At 41.2% G+C, this 18,545-nt stretch overlaps 2 protein-coding genes across 23 annotated transcripts in view; one reads left to right on the top strand and one right to left on the bottom strand.

Annotated features, from left to right (window-relative positions):
• MATR3 (matrin 3) overlaps window positions 1–15,732 on the bottom strand; it is a 36,890-nt gene extending 21,158 nt beyond the window's left edge. For 3 of the 21 annotated variants that reach the window (XM_009241080.3, XM_009241084.3, XM_054555134.1), the window contains exons 1-2: window positions 15,517–15,698; window positions 910–1,997 (exon numbers count right to left, since the gene is read on the bottom strand). In XM_009241080.3, the coding sequence (XP_009239355.1) occupies window positions 910–1,821 (912 nt within the window). In that variant the 5' untranslated portion in view covers window positions 1,822–1,997; window positions 15,517–15,698. 21 annotated transcript variants of the gene reach the window in all.
• Window positions 15,733–15,763: 31 nt separating this feature from the next.
• SIL1 (SIL1 nucleotide exchange factor) overlaps window positions 15,764–18,545 on the top strand; it is a 326,909-nt gene continuing 324,127 nt past the window's right edge. Inside the window, exon 1 of one of the 2 annotated variants that reach the window (XM_054556611.2) lies at window positions 15,764–15,899. The gene's annotated coding sequence lies outside the window, so the exon portion shown is untranslated. Of the gene's footprint in view, window positions 16,057–18,545 lie in introns of both variants that reach the window. The other variant, XM_054556609.2, reaches the window with a different exon arrangement.

Raw genomic sequence — 18,545 nt, 5'->3', positions numbered from 1 at the left:
GCACCATATATTGGGGGAAAAAAAGTCAGAATGAGTAACACCGAAAAAGTTGAAAGAGAAAGGACAACATATTTAAAAGGGCATTTTGAAAAAGTTCCCATTTTGCCAGATGTGATAATTAAAGCAAAGGAGAATTAGATTTTCTTTTCAAATGACTACTTCAGAAGTCTAAGCCTAACTCAGAAAAAGAATTTGTTTATGAGGAACACAGAGCAGGATACTGTAGTAGTTGATTTGTCCAAGTCTCTGAAGGGATAGATGTAATATGGGATAATAAAAAGTGAGTTTTGAAGTATGTTTAAGAAAGTTGTGGAAAAGGAGAAAAAAAATGATGAAAAATTTCAGTCATAGTATGAGAGTTTGTGTTAAAGGGAAATTAAAAAAGGAAGAATGAACTAATCTAAAATATGAAACATACTGAAACAAACACCAGGGCTCTACATTAACTCTTTCCCTGTAGCCACAGATAAGGAAAAAAAGAGAATTGTTCAAGAATACATCTTTACTACATACAAATCAGCAATCAAGACAGATGGAGAGCTGAAATCTAGCATCCTGAATGGCAGAGCACATTGACTGCAAAAAAAATACTTAAAACAATTCAACAAAGCAGACAAAAAAAACCTGCTTAAATATATGATTAAGAAGAACATATTGATGCCAAAAACCAACAAGATAATCTCAGTGGATGACAGCTTTGTGGCCAGAAGTAATCTAGGTAGAATATATTAATGTAAAGCCCTGGTTTAAAATGCTCAAAAACAATTACCTTCCAAATAAAGTGTTCTCAAAAGTTTAAAAATGCTTGATCAACTCAATGTCATCAGACTACAGAATTAGAGTCAAAGATATAGGTAAATAGGCACTACAATGTAAAAGAAATTAGAAGCATCTGTTGAGTTAACTCACCTTATTAGAATGAACTGGCAAATCACATATAGAGCACAGATGGGGATAACCCTTCGGTAAGAGTCCATGGAAGTCTTCAATATTGCTACTTGGAGGAGCGCCTCTCTTTTTCTCAAAGAGAGATCTCTCTTGTAAGGGGCCAGGACCACGTCCCATTCTCTCATACTCACTGTCAAATTTATGATAGTTATGCGAGGTCTCACCAAAAAAAGAATCATCCCTACACCTTTCTCCATCTCTTAATCTGTCATCTTCATAATCCATTCTGTCATAATAACCAGATTCTTGAGAACGACTTCCATGGTCATAATCAAGCACTGGGTTGAGACTAGGACCACGATCATCAAAACTATCTCTTCTAAAGTGCCTTTTTTCTTCCCAATCATCCCTAGGTACTCTGTATGGTGGCTCCCGTGTAGCAGATCTGCCATCTCTACCATAACTCAAGGTAGGGCCTTCTTCAGTTCTCCTCCTTTTAAGCTGTAGAAGGATTTGGGGCAAATTCTCAGGAGTAATCTTGTCCTCTGGATAACGACTCAGTTCATCTAAGTCTCTAGCAGACAGACCAAAGCTGGCCAAAATGTTACTGGCCTGGTCTGCATCTCCACGGTGTTGAGAAGATAAAGGGAGTGGACCTCTACTTCCAATGTTAAATATAGACTGCAAATTATGGGAAGAAGTACTAGCAGAAGACAGTGCACTATGAGCTCCTTGTTGATTCAATGAAGAACTCATTCCAAGATTCATTAAACTAGCAAGGCGTGCAGTACCCTGGTTCATCCTTCCAAGAGATGCTGGCATACTTAAAGACTGGGTAGCAGCAGCAAGAAGGCCTATTCCTGCCGCAGACAGGTCACGCCCATGACCCTGTGAGTCCCTACTGAGAGATGACTGCTGGAATGACTTGGACATTGTAGAACTAGCTCTTGTCTATTTTATAGATTAAAAAAAAATTTTTTTAAAGACGGCCAAAAAGAAAGCTCAAACTAGAAAGCTAGGTTAACTTTGCTTCAAAAAATGGTAACGCCAAGAAAAAGGATCAATAAGGACTGCAGAATCTTCTTCAAGCTGAGAACCAGCAGACAACTCTGTAGAAAAATAAGCAATTTTAGTCATAAATCCCTTTAAGCAGATGCCGTTTTTTTAAGAAAAAAAAACTTATGCATCATGTTGATTAAAAAAAAAACATTTAAGATCTCAAACTTACAAGAAATTTATTACATATCTTAAACAGATTCCTGATGTATGCAGAGCCTGCATATAGATATTTAAAAAGTAGTATTTCATGCTAAAGCTTAACTATTAAAGGGACTTTCATACTGAGTTTAAAAACATGTAAATTGAAAGGTTAGATGTCTGAGTACATCAAAATTTCAGTAAAAATATAGATGGGTTTCTTCTTTTAGAAGAATAAAAATACACCCTATAGTATGATGCTTAAGTTCCAGGAGAAGACTAAAAACAAAAAAATCAAGGTCAGCAAGTCAAAGATGAATCAGTTGTACTGTGCTTTGGAAAATGAGACCTATTATCACTAACAGAAAGAACAAAGTAAAATCACAAGTAAATGAAGCTTAGGTTTCAAGTACCTAATATAAGATATAAGACCAAACATAATAGCTGAGACCTTTATACAGCAAAATCAATTTGAGGTGAAGATAGATGTGAATAAGAAAAATAAGTCATTTCCTATAGTTTTAAGGATTGCTGCCCAAATTTAAGTTATACACTAATTGCCTTCTTACTGACCATCCTACATTAGGCAGTGTTTACTTCATATCTAGTCTTTTAAAGTAAGGAGAACTAACTCTGGTCAGTACAGGAATAGGAACCCTCCCAAGAAAAAAACTAGGTACAGGAAATACAGGTGATTTAAAGAAGGGAACTCCCCAAATTAGCATCCATCAGTACTCATTTAACACTCAGGGCTACAGCACATCTAGAGCACAAAACAGGTAAAAATGAAAATGAGATCTTGGTTACACAGTTTCCTGTAAACTTTTCACAAGAATGGCCCAAATCACCTGGTAAATTTATGTTCTGATTATGATCCCCCAAGACGTGTTTCCAGATGAAATTGTTTTCTTTCTTAAATCATTATTGTTGTACCTCAGAAACTGTCACACAAGAATTTCCAAATCATTTATATCATGATTGTCATAAAATATTAGTTGAAAGATATACATAACATCTTCAGTGAAACAATTTTATAATCACAACTACATACAGAGGTAAATCTGAAGTTGTTTGGTACAGAATTCTATGAGGCATTGCTTAAATTTTCTATTTTTTGATCACCAATACACTCAGCACTGGTAGCTTAATATGTTAAACTTTAACAGTAAAACCAGACAATATCCAGTAGTTACAAGTCTATTACAGGACCAATTTCACCAATGATAGATTAAAGCAAGGATACAATGGACAAATACAGTGGCAAAGGAAGTATAAAAAAAGTTGCAGGCAAGAAAGATTTAGACTAGATTTTTAAAAATAGATATAATCAAGTTTTAAAAGACAGAAATGCTGTAAGAGGTGGCTGGAGTTACAGGAAGATGTTTTTGCACACCAAGAAAGATGAATTTGAGAAAATACACCAAAGAAACTATTACTAGTTCTAGACAAGATCCACTATGTAAACTACTTAAGCTTTAAGATTAATAAAGACGAGAATAAGTGGACTTCTTTGGATGAAAGTTTCTTTGATATGTCTTATAAATGCCACACAGAATGGCGGCTGAGATGCTATGTAAATGGTGGTGGACCCTCTAAATTTTCACACATATTTCTAAAAATCAAATCCTTTAGAGGGTTTTTCAAAATAAAAATGTTGAAGTATCAGGGTTATTAATTGCAGCTTTGCCCTTCATGTTGTAGCCAAAGCTTTGTATTACTGAAAAGTCAGTCTTTTGAATTATTTTTTCCCTAAGAGAAATTATATAATGGTATTAAAATTGTTTAAAATTTTTAAAACGGCCATATTTTAAGGAAATGTGATTGTTAGACTACAGAGCTCTGAATTACATTTTTTGGTAGCTCATAGGAAAACAGTGGATCTACAAAAGGAAAAAGTTAAGAGAAGCAAAGGTAAAGGATAACCTTAAGACAAACAGAAAATGGATGTCAGAAAAACTCAGAAAAGGGTCAAGACAAACAATGTAAATCCCATGACAACGTGTAATTCTGTAACAACCACCTTAGTAGTTTTAAGATACTCAGTTTCAATGTAAAATGCAGCTCCATCAAGGATATTAGGGTAAAATTAGTGAAAAGCAACTTAAGTTAGATTTTGGATTAAACCACAAACCAAATTCTTAAAAATGGTTTTATTAGAACAAAGTTGGGAGAAACCAGATGTGGCAGCATTGCTGAAAAAGCATTTATTAAAACAGTTCCTCTATCATGTCAATGCTGAACCTAAGATGTACAAGCCACTTTTGAAGGCTCATTCACACGGGCCCCACTGCCTATTAGCAAAGGCAGCACAATATGGAGACATTTACTAAAGATTTACAAAAGATTAGCTCCTTTTACTATATTGTTTTTTCCTGTAATTATAAAATTGTCTTTCTATAGGAAACTGCACTAGAGGTTAAAACAATTTTGAATATAGTAGTTTTGGGAGAACATTTATTATCAAAATCCAATTTACCTATTTAAAATCTCTATATACTAGTGTAAATGCCCATCAATGCAGAACCCTTCACTTCCAAAAAAGAAAGCACCTGCACCCCCCTAAAAACTATCAACATTACCCACAATTTCACTACACAAATGCCATTTACTACAATCTTGATAACCAAATTCTTTTTTTTTTTTTTTTTTTTTTATGATGGAGTTTCACTCTTGATGCCCAGGCTGGAATGCAATGGCATGATCTCGGCTCACTGCAACCTCTGCCTCCTAGGTTCAAGTGATTCTCCTGCCTCAGCCTCCCAAGTAGCTGAAATTACAGACACAAACCACCACGTCCAGCTAATTTTGTATTTTTAGTAGAGACGGGGTTTCTCTACGTTGGTCAGGCTGGTCTCGACCTCAGGTGATCCCCCTGCCTCATCCTCTCAAAGTGCTGGGATTATAGACATGAGCCACCACGCCTGGCCCGATAACCAAATTCTTAACAAATTAGCTTAAAAATTGATTTTTACTGGCAACTTAAACTGTAACTTAAAATTATTTTATGATACAATTTTAAGCTGTTTAAAAATGTTAGCTTCACATTCAACATCTAAACAAATCTGAATATCATCCCTATGTATGGTTAGGAAACGTTTCAGTTAGTATTCTACCTCCCATTACATGAGAATCTGATTTTTGTTATTGGCTTTTTCTTCTCCAATTAAAAGAACTAGAGTACTAAAATATTTCTGAAAAATTTCACATACCCTGAAAATTCACGAAGAACAGAAGCAAACAGCTGTTCCAGATCTAAATTTCCTTAAAGATTACCGGTAAGTCCTTAGTCATTCTTTCAGAGGTTTATCTAGCAGAATTACTAAAATAAGCGCAAGCCAACTTTAGTTTCTTAGAAGGTATTAGAAAAAAATGAAAAGATCTTTAGCTGTTTAAAAAAAAAAAGACAGTGTCTGACTCCTTCATTGCCCAGGCTGGAGTGGAATGGCATCACACCTGGGAGTGCATTGCCCAGGCTCACTGTAACCTCTGCCTCCCAGGCTCAAACCATCCTCCCACCTCAGCCCAAGTAGCTGGGACTACAGACACATGCCACCATGCTCGGCTGGTTTTCATTGTTTTGGTAGAGAGGGGGTTTTCACCACGTTGGCCAGGCTGGTCTCGAACTCCTGGGCTCAAGCAATCCTCCCGCCTTGGCCTCCCAAAATGCTAAGAGGTATCTACTACTCCACATGGATCTTCAGCTATGCTCTCAACTGTGTGAGATAATCACTCCTTTAAATAATTTTTCTCTGGCAGGGCGCAGTGGCTCACGCCTGTAATACCTGCACTTTGGAAAGCCGAGGTGGGCTGATCACGAGGTCAAGAGATCAAGACCATCCTGGACAACATGGTGAAACCCCGTCTCTACTAAAAATATGAAAATCAGCTGGGCATGGTGGCACGCACCTGTAGTCCCACCTATGTGGGAGGCTAAGGCCGGAGAATCGCTTGAACCTGGGAGACGGAGGCTGAACTGGGCCGAGATCGGGGCACTGCACTCCAGCCTGGGCAGAGCAAACATCCATCTCAAAAAACAAAACAAATAAAAAAATAATTTTTCTCTTCTCAGTCTTTGTAGTCAGAACTAAAAAAAAAAAAAAAAAACACTAATTTGAGATGGTTTACCCATAAAACTATAAAAGATTATTTATGGTTTAACCATAAAAGTAGAGATACTCAGGGAAAAAAATACCTTCATAATAACATTATTTTAACTTCACATTGAAACTTACAAGCAACAGCTAGAAAACTACAGTTTCTTATATTTTCCTCTTCTGAATTGCAAGAAATGCTCAGATTTTCCAAATGTTCTATCAAGGCCAATCACCTTGATCATTTATTAGCTTATTCATGTGAAAATATACCAAATATGTTTTAGGTACCAATCAACAATACCAATTTAGTAAAAATGTCTTAACCCATGTCACTGATAGATGGCAGACATAGTTGACTATCAGTAATTTCAAAGCAGCACCATTTGGAAAGGTAGCTGCTTGATTTTTGTCATAAATCACACAAAAATATTGATTCCTGTGGTCACGAGTTTCAAACCAAGCATCCAACTTATTTTCAATTCAAGAACAGGTTTCAGTTACTATTTAAATTTTTCTTCATTTATTAAATTTTATAATGGTTTTATAAATAATTTACCATAGTTTCCATTTTAAAAGTACTAGAAGTTTTCATTTTAATGGTGTATATAATATTTCCTAATATTTTTGAATCAATTATTTCATTTAAGGGTTTGTTTTTTGAAGTGTGCTGAAGAACTACTCCATTTTTTCCCTAGAGTTTCAGCCACTTTCAAATCTTATGCTCTCTAATCTATGTTTTTGAGTGTCACAATCTCATCTCAGTATGGCATGTACCTTGAGTAGCTTAAGAGTTTTTAAAATAGGCCAGGCGTAGTGGCTCACACCTGTAATCCTGCACTTTGGGAGGCTGAGGTGGGCAGATTACCTGAGGTCAGGAGTTTGAGACCAGCCTGGCCAACATGGTGAAACCCCGTCTCTACTAAAAATGCAAAAATTAGCTGGGTGTGGTAAAGTAGCATTTGTCACCATACAATAGAAAAGATAAAAAAGTGTAGTGCCAGGAAGGCTGAAATACAAGCATGAATATTTTCAAGTGCTTTAAGACCATTGTTCTTAATCCATCTAACAGACGTGAAGTCAATTTTTAGTCCAGTTCTTGATTCTTAGGCTAATGAGTGACAAGAATGTTGCAGAGTGGCGTCAGCTGCTGAGAAGACAGAAAACTACTTGTTAACCAGTGTAAGAAATTCCCACTCAGACCTGGAATAATATTGTCTTCTTCCTGGCTTTAAAATTTTTTCCCAGTGACCTTCAATCACGCAAGAAATAGTTTCAGATTAAAACTACACAGAATTGATGAAGTAAACCCGTATTACAAGATAGAAAGTTACCCCGTTTACCTGATAATGTTGTCTATTTGATCTACGACATAAACTTGACTCTTTACTTTCTTCTCTGCTTAAGCAAAATCAGTGATTTCTTTCAAGGCTCCATTCTGGGCTGGGCGCGGTGGCTTATACCTGTAATCCCAGCCCTTCGGGAGGCCAAGGCAAGAGGATCACTTTAAGGTCAGGAGTTCGAGACCAACCTGGCCAATATGACGAAACCCCATCTCTACTAAAGATACAAAAATTAGCCGGGTGTGGTGGCACACACCTGTAGTCCCAGCTACTTGGGAGGGTGAGGCAGGAGAATCGCTTGAACCCGGGAGGTGGAGGCTGCAGTGAGCCAAGATTGTGCCACTGTACTCCAGCCTGGGTGACAGAGTGAGACTCTGTCTCAAATAAAGAAAAAAGGCTCCATTCTGTATCCCTAAGAGTCCTGTTCTCTCGACTTCCACAAACATTTCTACAACTATTTCATACATACTGAATTTTGGGGGCCCAAAAGCCTTCGTGCGAATCCTGGTTCTATTACAAACAGCTGTGTGACCTTGAGCCAAAAAGGGTGGTGGGAAATAAAAATAATACCTACTTCATAAGGCTGTAAAGACTTGATAAATTAGGCCAGGCACGGTGGCTCATGGCTGTAATCCTAGCACTTTGGGAAGCTGAGGTGGGAGAATCACTTACGGCCACAAGTTTGAGACCAGCCTGGCCAACATGGGGAAACCCTGTCTCTGCCAAAAATACAAAAAAGAACCAGGTGTGGTGGCAGGCGCCTGTAATCCCAGCTACTCCGGAGGCTGAGGCAGGAGAATCACTTGAACCCAAAAGAAGGAGGTTGCAGTGAGCTGAGATCATGCCACTGCACTCCAGCCTGGGCAACAAGAGCAAAACTCTGTCTCAAAACAACAAAACACCAAAAATTAGCCAGGTGTGGTGGCCTGTGCCTGTAATCCCAGCTACTGGGGAGGCTGAGACAGAAGAATCACTTGAACCCTGGAGGCAGAGGTTGCAGTGAGCCACTGCAGCCTAGGCGACAGAGTGAGAGTCTGACTCAAAAAGAAGACTTAATAAATTAGTCTACATAAAACATCTAGTGTCTGGCACACAGCACCGTAGTTATCATCTCATTTGGTATAATCTGATCCTCATAAAACTAAGAAGGTAAAATCTATTTTTCTTTATTTTTAGATGAGAAAAACTTTTAGGGATAAAAGGACTAAGATCCAAAGACAAATGAATAAAGAGCTTATAAACTTTTTATCTTCACCGTAGTCTCTTTCATGTGTCAACTTTAATGTCATACTGGTCACCAGGAATCAGCTTTCAAAAACAGATTTAAAGACTGGTAGTACCTTTTGTTTTTGAAACAGAGTCTCGCACAGTTGCCAGGGCTGGAGTGCAATGGCGTGATCTTGGCTCACTGCAACCTCCGCCTCCCAGGTTCCCGTGATTCTCCTGCCTCAGCCTCTGGAGTAGCTGGGGTTACAGGCGCACATCACCACACCCGGCAAATTTTCTGTATTTTTTAGTAGAGACAAGGTTTCACCATGTTGGCCAGACTGGTCTCGAACTCCTGACCTTGTGATTCACCCACCTTGGCCTCCCAAAGTGCTGGATTACAGGTGTGAGCCAACTGGTAGCAACTTTCAACAGACAAGCTAAAGAACAATACACTATCTATATTGCAGTAATTCTAGTAAAAGTGGACAAATTAAACATCTTCCTTCTTCATTCTGTATTGCCAACCTGTGTTAAATCACCCTTCACCCTGCAGTCCTTAACCTGTCTCCCATCCAAGCACTAACCAGGCCCAACACTGCTTAGCTTCCAAGATCAGACGAAATCAGGTGCTAGTTTAGGGTGGTATGGCTATAGATCTTACCTTTCTATTCTCTCTGCCATAATCTTAGTCCTCCTGCTTTTTAGCTAGCCTCCTGACATCAAAGCTCACACCTCATCATCTTTCAACATAAACAACCTAAAACATCACTCATTTCACACACTTCTGGCTCAAAAACCTACTACTCCCTACCACTTACCACATGAAATCCACACTATGATTTCCTTTTTCAAGACAGGGTCTTGCTCTGTTGCCCAGTGCAGTGGCACAATCTTGGCTCATTGCAGACTCAATCTCTCAGGTTCAAGTGATCCTCCTTGGTCTCAGCAGGGACCACAGGCATGCACCACTATAGCCGACTAATTTTTAACATTTTTAGTAGAGACAAAGTCTCATCATGTTGCCTGAGCTGGTCATGAACTCCTGGGTTCAAGTGATCCTCCTCCCTCAGCCTCCCAAAATGCTGAGGTTATAGACACGAACCACTGTGCCCTGCCTCACATATAATTTTCACTGCCTTTCATATATTGGTTCCATTCTACTTTTCTAAACCTTTTCCCCAACCATAACCAAACACCTTATAGAAACGTCTGCTTACTATTCCATTTACAGAAACTACTCAATGCTTGTGTAAATAAAATTATTAGCTGGGATGCATCCTTCTGTCATTTCATGTAATACCAGTAATTTTCTCAAGGCCCAGCATCCCCTTTTAATCATTCAATATATTATACAAACCAGTGTATATAAAAATACGAAACAAAACATTAACGAGACTTTGCAAATAAATCTATGTAGCAATTTCCAATGACTCCCTCCCCTTGTTTTTAAGTTTGACTACTTAATGTATGTACCCTTAAAAAGTGTTATTTTTGCATTTCTGAACTTCATGCAAATTGACTTAAAATGTACTGTTCTGATTTGCTTTTAAAAACGGATTTATCCACAATTATAAGTGAGTTAAACCTATATTTTCACTGCAATATAGGTATCATTATGTATGCACATGTACTTATCTATTCTGCAGATGATGAGCATTTAAGTTGTTTTCAATTTCTTGCCATTACCAACAACAACGCTAATGTTTCTTGGCGTCCCTTGGTGCATAACTGCAAAACTTCCTCCTCCATGGTGCTCTTCCAAAATACCATGGCCCACACAAAGACAGACACAAGCATTAAAACTGATGGGGTTTTCCAATCTTTTCAGTCACATATCTAAAAATCTCTCAACTCCTAGGCTTTTCTCTCTGCTCTAGTTTTAATTATCCATTAAATTTTTCTACACACACAGAATATTTGGAGTTCAAATGTTTGTATTTCTTTTCTTTTTGAGACAGTCTTGCTCTGTCACCAGCCTGGAGTGCAGTGGCACGATCTCGGCTCACTGCAACCTCCGCCTCCCAGGTTCAAGCAATTCTGCTTCAGCGGCTCCAATAGCTGGAATTACAGGAACGCGCCATCACGCCCGGCTAATTTTTGTATTTTTAGTAGAGATGGGGTTTTCAGTATGTTGCCCAGGTTGGTCTCGAACTCCTGGCCTGAAGTGATCTGCCCACCTCAGCCTCCCAAAGTGCTGGGATTACAAGTGTGAATCACCGCACCCAGCCAAATGTTTGTATTTCTTTGACATTATTCTTTCCCCAACTACTGCTTAAGTTGGGTGCTCAAATAATTGACTTTTAATTTTCACATATGGTATAGGTTCCCGTGTGTTACTATACCAAAGAGGGACGCTTAATATCCTAATAATCCTCACAAAGGAGGAAAAAAACCAAACACATCATCCTAAAAGATCTGAAAGTTATGCATCTTCATGAAGTAAATGCAGATAACTGCTCCCTAATATTAATTAAATGATTACTTTCCATACTTGCTGCATTTACTGCTGGCCCGCTAAGACATTTACCATAGGCACTCTGTTGCTTTTACTTTTCTTATCCATCTGCGTAGTTGAGAACTACTCTCTCCTCCTCCACAGGCATGCTCTCCTCTTATTTTCCTACTAACCTGTTTCTGCCTGAACCACACGTTAGTGGGATTCTAGATTAAAGACAATGTCAGATAAAATGTTTTTAAGGTTTGGGGGGTGGGGAGCAAGCATACTTTTTAAATTTTGGAATAGCTTTAAAATTTTTTCAAACCTAAGCTTTTGAAAAAAGCTTGAACTACTTCACTTTTTTTTCCCACTTCCAAAGAGCCTTGAGCTTTATCTATACAGGGAACATTAGGGCTTGATGTAAAACTGGAAAATTATACATCACATCAAAGGCACTCCGCACTCCATCCACACAGAAGTGCCACAGTAATAAATTACATTCAGGTTAGGTCAGATAACAGCACTTTATCATGTAACTTTTACTATATTACAAATAGGCTTATAATAGAAATGCGTTAAAACCTAACACTTATACTCAACTCAATTTTTTAAATTACACATAAAACCCCTTTAAAGGTACATATCTAAAACTCAACCCATAGGCTTGTTTTCTGTTTTGCTTTTAATTATCCATTAAATTTTCTACACATAAACTTTTATCAAGAACTTCAGAGCCCTTAATCCTAACGATCCAATGAGAAAGGTTTGCTACATAGCTAATAATTATAAATTACAGCACTTTATTTCCTGGACAGCGTTGTGCCCTTAGAATAACCAACCACATATACAGAAAATGGCAAAACTACACTCCCAGCCTATAACCCTTCCAATCCATCCCAACAAACTTAGCACTGTCCATCCCAAATGTTAAGTCAATCATCCACTTTACTTTTTTTTTTTTTTGAGACGGAGTCCTGCTCTGTTGCCAAGGCTGGAATGCAGTGGCGCCATCTGGGCTAACTGCTACCTCCGCCTCCTGGGTTCAAGTGATTTCTCCTCCCTCACTCTCCCAAGTAGCTGGGATTACATTACAGGTGCCTGCCACCACGCCCGGCTAATTTTTGTAATTTTTAGTAGAAATGGGGTTTCGCCATGTTGGGTAACCTGGTCTCAGAACTCTTTACCTCAGATGATCCGCCCTCCTTGGCCTCCTAATGTGCTGGGATCACGGGCCACTGGCCGCAATCATCCACTTTTAGAACCTGTTGCCAGAAGTGTGGGATAGCTGTACTGTAATTCTAACTAAACGAGATATATAAAATCAAGTATCCCTAACTAAAAGATGTTCTAAGAACATCTAACCATTATTCAATTCTTTGGCTGCAATTCATATTTTAAGCTAATTAGTACTATTTCCAATAATAATGATTTTAACATTTTTGCCTAAGAATATTCTGATTCCTGTGTTTGCTTATACCCAATATCCAAAATGTTACACAACAAGCACTACTTTCTGTCACTTCTCAGTACTTTTCACTTCAGACTTGAAGCAGCTAGTTTATGTCTATGCCAATTTCGCTTAAAAATACAGAAGACTCTAATATTTTAAGCAGTTACAGCATTTACAAAATATGTTTTTCATTTTTTTCTCTCATTACAAAAGTAGATGTTATTTCTCGTGGTAAATTCAGAAAAACATCAGGGAGGAAACAATGCCAACATCTGAGCAAACATTTTGGGGTATATCTCTATTTTCATGTTTTACACTGTCCTTTAAAAAACAATCAAACGACATTAGCAGTTTTACAACATTTTCCTTTCCAGTTAAAACTATATACCGTTACCATTTTCCCATCATACTCTTCACCTACGATACTGTTTTAAGTAGCTGTATAGACTTCCACTTCCACAACAGAATTACCAGATTCCCAAAACTTGAATATTTTTTTTTAAAAAACATTCTTAATAACTGATATTAAATTTATACACGCAAATCTGACACACTACTCCCTTAGGATAAATTCCTGTACGCACAGTCTTTCCATTTTAAGCCTATTATACTATGAAGGCGTCTGAATCAACATCTAAGAGCTCCGAGAGTTCGACATCAGCCTGGGCCACACAGCGAGAACACGTCTCTACAGACGATCAAAAAATTAGCTTGGTGTGGTGGCGCGCGCCTGTGATCTCAGCTACCCAGGAGGCTGAGGTGGGAGGATTGCTTAAGCCTGGGAGGTCGAGGCTGCTGTGAGCCGTGAGCCACTGATCACACCACTGCACTCCAGTCTGGGCAACAGAGCGATCCTGTTTCAGAGGGAAAAAAAGATCCAAGGCCTCTGTGGACCACACTGACAGCACTGCTACTATTTGCAACTGGTCACGACCTATCTGGGCTTTAACCTTCTCTTCTATAAAATTAGGGATTTGAACTACGTGATGCTCCTAAAATATGACACCATCGTTGCACTCCTCAGTAAAAACCATTAACTGACTTGTAATATTAGCGTTTACAAACTCTAAAAGCATTAGTAAGAAAATTAGCATGTTTAAAGACTAAAACAAATGCACAAATCAAGGGTAGTTAAATCCTTCCAAGTTAGTTCAAAATGTGATATAAAAGCTGTACACGGCTGAAAAATATATAAAGATGATAAAGCGAAACTTCTCTGGGTAAAGTACAAAGTAATGTTCTAAGTATATACTGTTAAGTGCAAAGGAAGAAATACAAATTTAAAGCACTTCAACATACACATCTGGCTAAATGATCTTTTCCAAATCTTACATAACCAAGAAACTTCATGCAGTATTTTAATGTTGTTTAATTTCGAATTTGCAAAAACATTCTATTTAAGTGGAAAAGGCATCATCCAGAGCGTTTTTGCAACGAAAATGTCAAGCTTTTCTTGATTTTTAAAACAATACTGTGAAAAACGTCGACAGACTGCGTAGATGACTGAGCCATTAGTAAACAAATGTTTTTAAAGGGAAATTTTAAACATTTATTAAAATAGCCTGAAACATCATTTTTGTCCGCATAGTCAACTGTTTAGATTTCCCTGGGAGAAAAATGTATTTTACCGACTATTCAGAAATCTTAAGCCAAGGTTTAAAACACAGAACGCAATACCAATACAAAATCTCGTGACCCCTACCTACGAAATAAACGATTCTTCACATTATTCCAGCGCGCCCGAAAGACTAGCCATTTCAGAACCACCATAACCGTTCTAGAAATGTCTGGCTAAAAAACTGTAACTGATCCAATAGGAATATTCCACAGAACAGGGCCACATAGCAGGATAAACACCTAGGGGATATTCATCCACGGGAAATGCCGAACACAGAACATGGCACAGAGCTCGAAATGCAAAGAACGATGCGGCGACTACACCACGGTACTCCAGAACCCTTTGTCTGGAAACCGGAAGGTCCCACACCACACGATCCTCTCTGGAGGAACCTGAACTAATACTATTTTGATAAAGAGAAAAAGGATGTGAGGTGACTTGACTAAACAAGTGCAAATCACCCGCCTCGCACCGTACTGCAGGCGGCTTGTTCCACGACGCAGTACGAAAAACAAGCGTTAACGTTTCATTTTTCGGCCATTTTTACGCGATGGGGGGCGGGGAGGAGTCGTTTCTGATGTCCAGCTAAAGCCGCGCGCGCGCGCGCGCTCGCGCGTGTGGGCCGGGAGTCTTAGGGGGCGCTCTGAGGCGATGGGCAAGGAGCGGCGTGAAGGCCGACACACGGGGAAAAGAAAAAAAAGCTGCTCAAACAAGCAGGCTCTTTGGAGTCTGCGAAATCCTCCATTTTGGGGAACATTTTCAGAGAAAAAAAGGCGAACGGGTTATTTGGGACTGGCGCTACCCAAGGACTTAGCTATCTTAACCATCCTCCCCAAACGGCAAGCCCCCAATGGACAGTCTGTCCCTCAGGCCTCGAGCGAGCTCCTCCCTCCCCCTCAGCGCCGCGGCCCGCGTGTAACGGGCTAGTCGTCCCGCCCCCGCCCACAACGAGCCCAGGACGCGCAGCAAGCTCGGCCGGTCAGCGCACCTCTTCACCCAAAATCTCCCGCCGCACCCTGGGCCCTTGGTCGGCCGCGTGTTTCCCTCCCGGACCGCTCACCTCCGCCGCCCTAGAAGGCTGGTTGCGCCGCCACTGCGCTCCTAACATGGCGGCCGCCGATCAGGCGGCTCACATACGCAACGCGGAGGGAGGCAGAGCGGGAGCGAGCAAGAAAGGCGCGCCGCCGGCTCCCCGCAGCCCCTGTCGCCGTCGTTGTCCCCTCCCGGCGGACAAGGAGAGCCCCCAGCCACCCCACCCCGACTCTTACCCGCTTCACGCCTACCTTAGGGAAAGGGAGAGGGAAAAGGAGAGGTACCTCTCTCCCAGCGAGCGGGACGCCGAGGCTCCCACAATCCCCCGCAGCAACGGCGCTGGCGAGAGGTGGCGGCAGCTGCTGCAGCCCAAGAACAAACCCACTCTCGCGAGAGAGCTCGCCCCCACCCCCTCGATCCGGTTCGGCACGCTCCAGGCCCCTCCCCCTACCCAGCGCGCGCACCTTACTCGCGCCCTCGCCTGCGGTCGTTGTTCTTTAATCCCGGAGATCCCTCTCAGTCATCCAGCTGAGGCGGGAAATGGAGGAACAGCCGTGGCTTACGAGTTCGAGTCCCATTCCCGAAAAGGCTGTTTGTCAACCTCCTGAGTAGCGTAATACAAAATTTAAATAGGGTATGCGTTAGAAGCGATTCGCGAGAGTTCCTGGCTTAGACCCGACTTTTATGCTCTCTGGTTGTTGTGTTTGCCAAGGAATGGTGGAAAGCGCCAGATATTGGGGCTACAAAGCCACGAAGGGAAAACGATACCATTTTGGCTGGTTTTTATTTAGGTACGTCTATTTATTTATCATAAATAAACTGTCGCTCAGGTTGGAGTGCGCTGGCGTTATCACGGCTCATTGCAGCCTCGAACTCCTATCCTCAAGGGATCCACCCACCTCAGCCTCCCCAGTAGCTGGGACTACAGGCTCGCACCACCATGCCGAGCTAACTTGTATTTTTATTTTTTCCGTGGAGACAGTGTCTCGTTATTTTGCCTAGGCTGGTCTGGAACTCCTTGGCTCAAGCAGTGCTCCCGCCTCCGCCTCTCAGCATTGGATTAAGGGCGTGAGCCACCACGCCCAGCCAGCTGTGTGGTTTTTTTTTTTTTTTTTTTTTTTTTTGAGACGGAGTCTCACTCTGTCACCCAGGCTGGAGTGCAGTGGCGCGATCTCGGCTCACTGCAAACTCCGCCTCCCGGGTTCACGCCATTCTCCTGCCTCAGCCTCCGGAGTAGCTGGGACTACAGGCGCCCGCCACCACGCCTGGCTAATTTCTTTTTGTATTTTTAATAGAGGCGGGGGTTTCACCGTGTTAGCCAGGATGGTCTTGATCTCCTGACCTCGTGATCCGCCCGCCTCGGCCTCCCAAAGTGACCAGCTGGTTGTTAAAATCAGGAATTCTGTGCAGGAGGGTCGTTGAGGCGGAGGGTCGTTGAGGCGGAGGGTCGTTGAGGCAGAGGACCGCGAGCCTTTTCCTTTCTAAAGACCACCGCCGCCTTTTGGTGAATTTGACTGAATGCAGTACATTCTTGGGACTGAGGTACTGGTTAGGTACCCGGGTTGGCGGGATTTGAGCTCCGGCCTTCAGAGGCTTAAGTAAATTGTTTGGAGACATAATCTGGCTGCAGCTCTCTCCCCAACCATCCTTGCAGAACTCCGCATCTGGAGAGTTGGGAATTTTCCGGCACAGTTAATGATTATAATATGGAGTGCTTTCTATAGGGTGGGCAATGCAATAAGCAGTTTACACATAACCCTACAATAACCTTGAGAGGCGGCTACTGTGGGATACCATTTGGTAAATCACAAAACTGAGACATTAAAAGGTTATGTAATTTGAGGCACGGTAGATCTCGCCTGTAATCCCAGCACTTTTGGAGGCCTTGGCGGGTGGATCACTTGAGTTCAAGAGTTCCAGACCAGCCTGGGCATCGTGGCGAAACCCCGTCTCTACTAAAATAATAATAATAATAATAACACAAAGTTAGCTGGGCGTGGTGGTGTACGCCTGTGGTCCCAGCTACTCACCTGGTACGGAGGACGGGGCTGAGGATCGTTTGAGCCGGAGGCGGAGGTTGCCGTGAGCTTAGTGCACCACTGCACACTCCAGCCTGGCCTACAGAGTCAGACACTGTCTCAAAAAAAAAAAAAAAGGTTATGTAATTCAATAAAGTGAAAAAGCTAGTCAGTGGAGTCTTGATGCCTCAATGAAGCACTACCTGAAATGGCATAGCCATAAAAATGAAGTTACTTGGCCAGGCGTGGTGATTCATGCCTGTAATCCCAGCACTTTGGAAACCCGAGGCAGGTGGATCACCTGAGGTCGGGAGTTCGAGACTAGCCTGACCAACATGGAGAAACCCCGTCTCTACTCAAAATACAAAAATTAACCGGGCATGGTGGTGCATACCAGTAATCCCAGCTACTCGAGAGGCTGAGGCAGGAGAATCGCTTGAACCCGGGAGGCGGAGGTTGCAGTGAGCCAAGATCGCGCCATTGCACACCAGCCTGGGCAACAAGAGCAAAACTCTGTTTCAGAAAAAAATGAAGTTACCATCTCAGGACAGGGTAAATTGCTTTATCTACAAAATAAGTAGTAAGCCACTGATTCACAATATTACTTTATCTCAATTTAATTTAGTCAGTGATACAAGAAATATTTCTTGAGTACCTACTGTGTCAATATATTAGGCCTCAGCCAAAGAGCAGGAAAGGAGACAAAGGCACTGCCCTCATGGAGCTTACACTTTATGCAGACATTGAACCAATAAATACATATTTGAGATGAGTGAATAATCTGACGGGATGGGAAGCTTTCCTGAGAAACTGAGGTTTGAGCTAATATCTGACGAGTAGGCAATTAACTAGGTGAAGCGAATAAAGCATCCCCAGGCAGAGGGATCAGAATGTGTGAAAATTCTGAGGTAGACTTTGGGAAACTGCAGAATTTTTGCTGTGTTATTTTTGGAGACAGGGTCTTGCTCTGTTGCTCAGGCTGGAGTGCAGTGGTGTGACCATGGCTCACTGCAACCTCTGCCTCCCGGGTTTAAGCAATCCTCCCGCCTCAGCCTCCTGTGCATAGACATTAAAAAGGGCTGGAGATGTAGGAAAGGGCCATTTCCCTGGGGTTACAAATTCAAATGCAGAATCTAAGATAAACTGGGTAATACAAGTCCTATTTAATACTATCCAACGCAAGTTCAGTTGGGGACACATGAATTTTAAGGTAACGAGTGGTATATATGGGTCGTGAGCCCAGGGAAAGATTGTGGGTTAGT

The sequence above is a fragment of the Pongo abelii genome, chromosome 4 (assembly GCF_028885655.2).
Source record: "Pongo abelii isolate AG06213 chromosome 4, NHGRI_mPonAbe1-v2.0_pri, whole genome shotgun sequence".
In the NCBI taxonomy this organism is placed as follows: domain Eukaryota; kingdom Metazoa; phylum Chordata; class Mammalia; order Primates; family Hominidae; genus Pongo; species Pongo abelii.
Note: the sequence above shows the minus strand (reverse complement) of the source record. Positions and strands in the feature narration are given on the sequence as shown.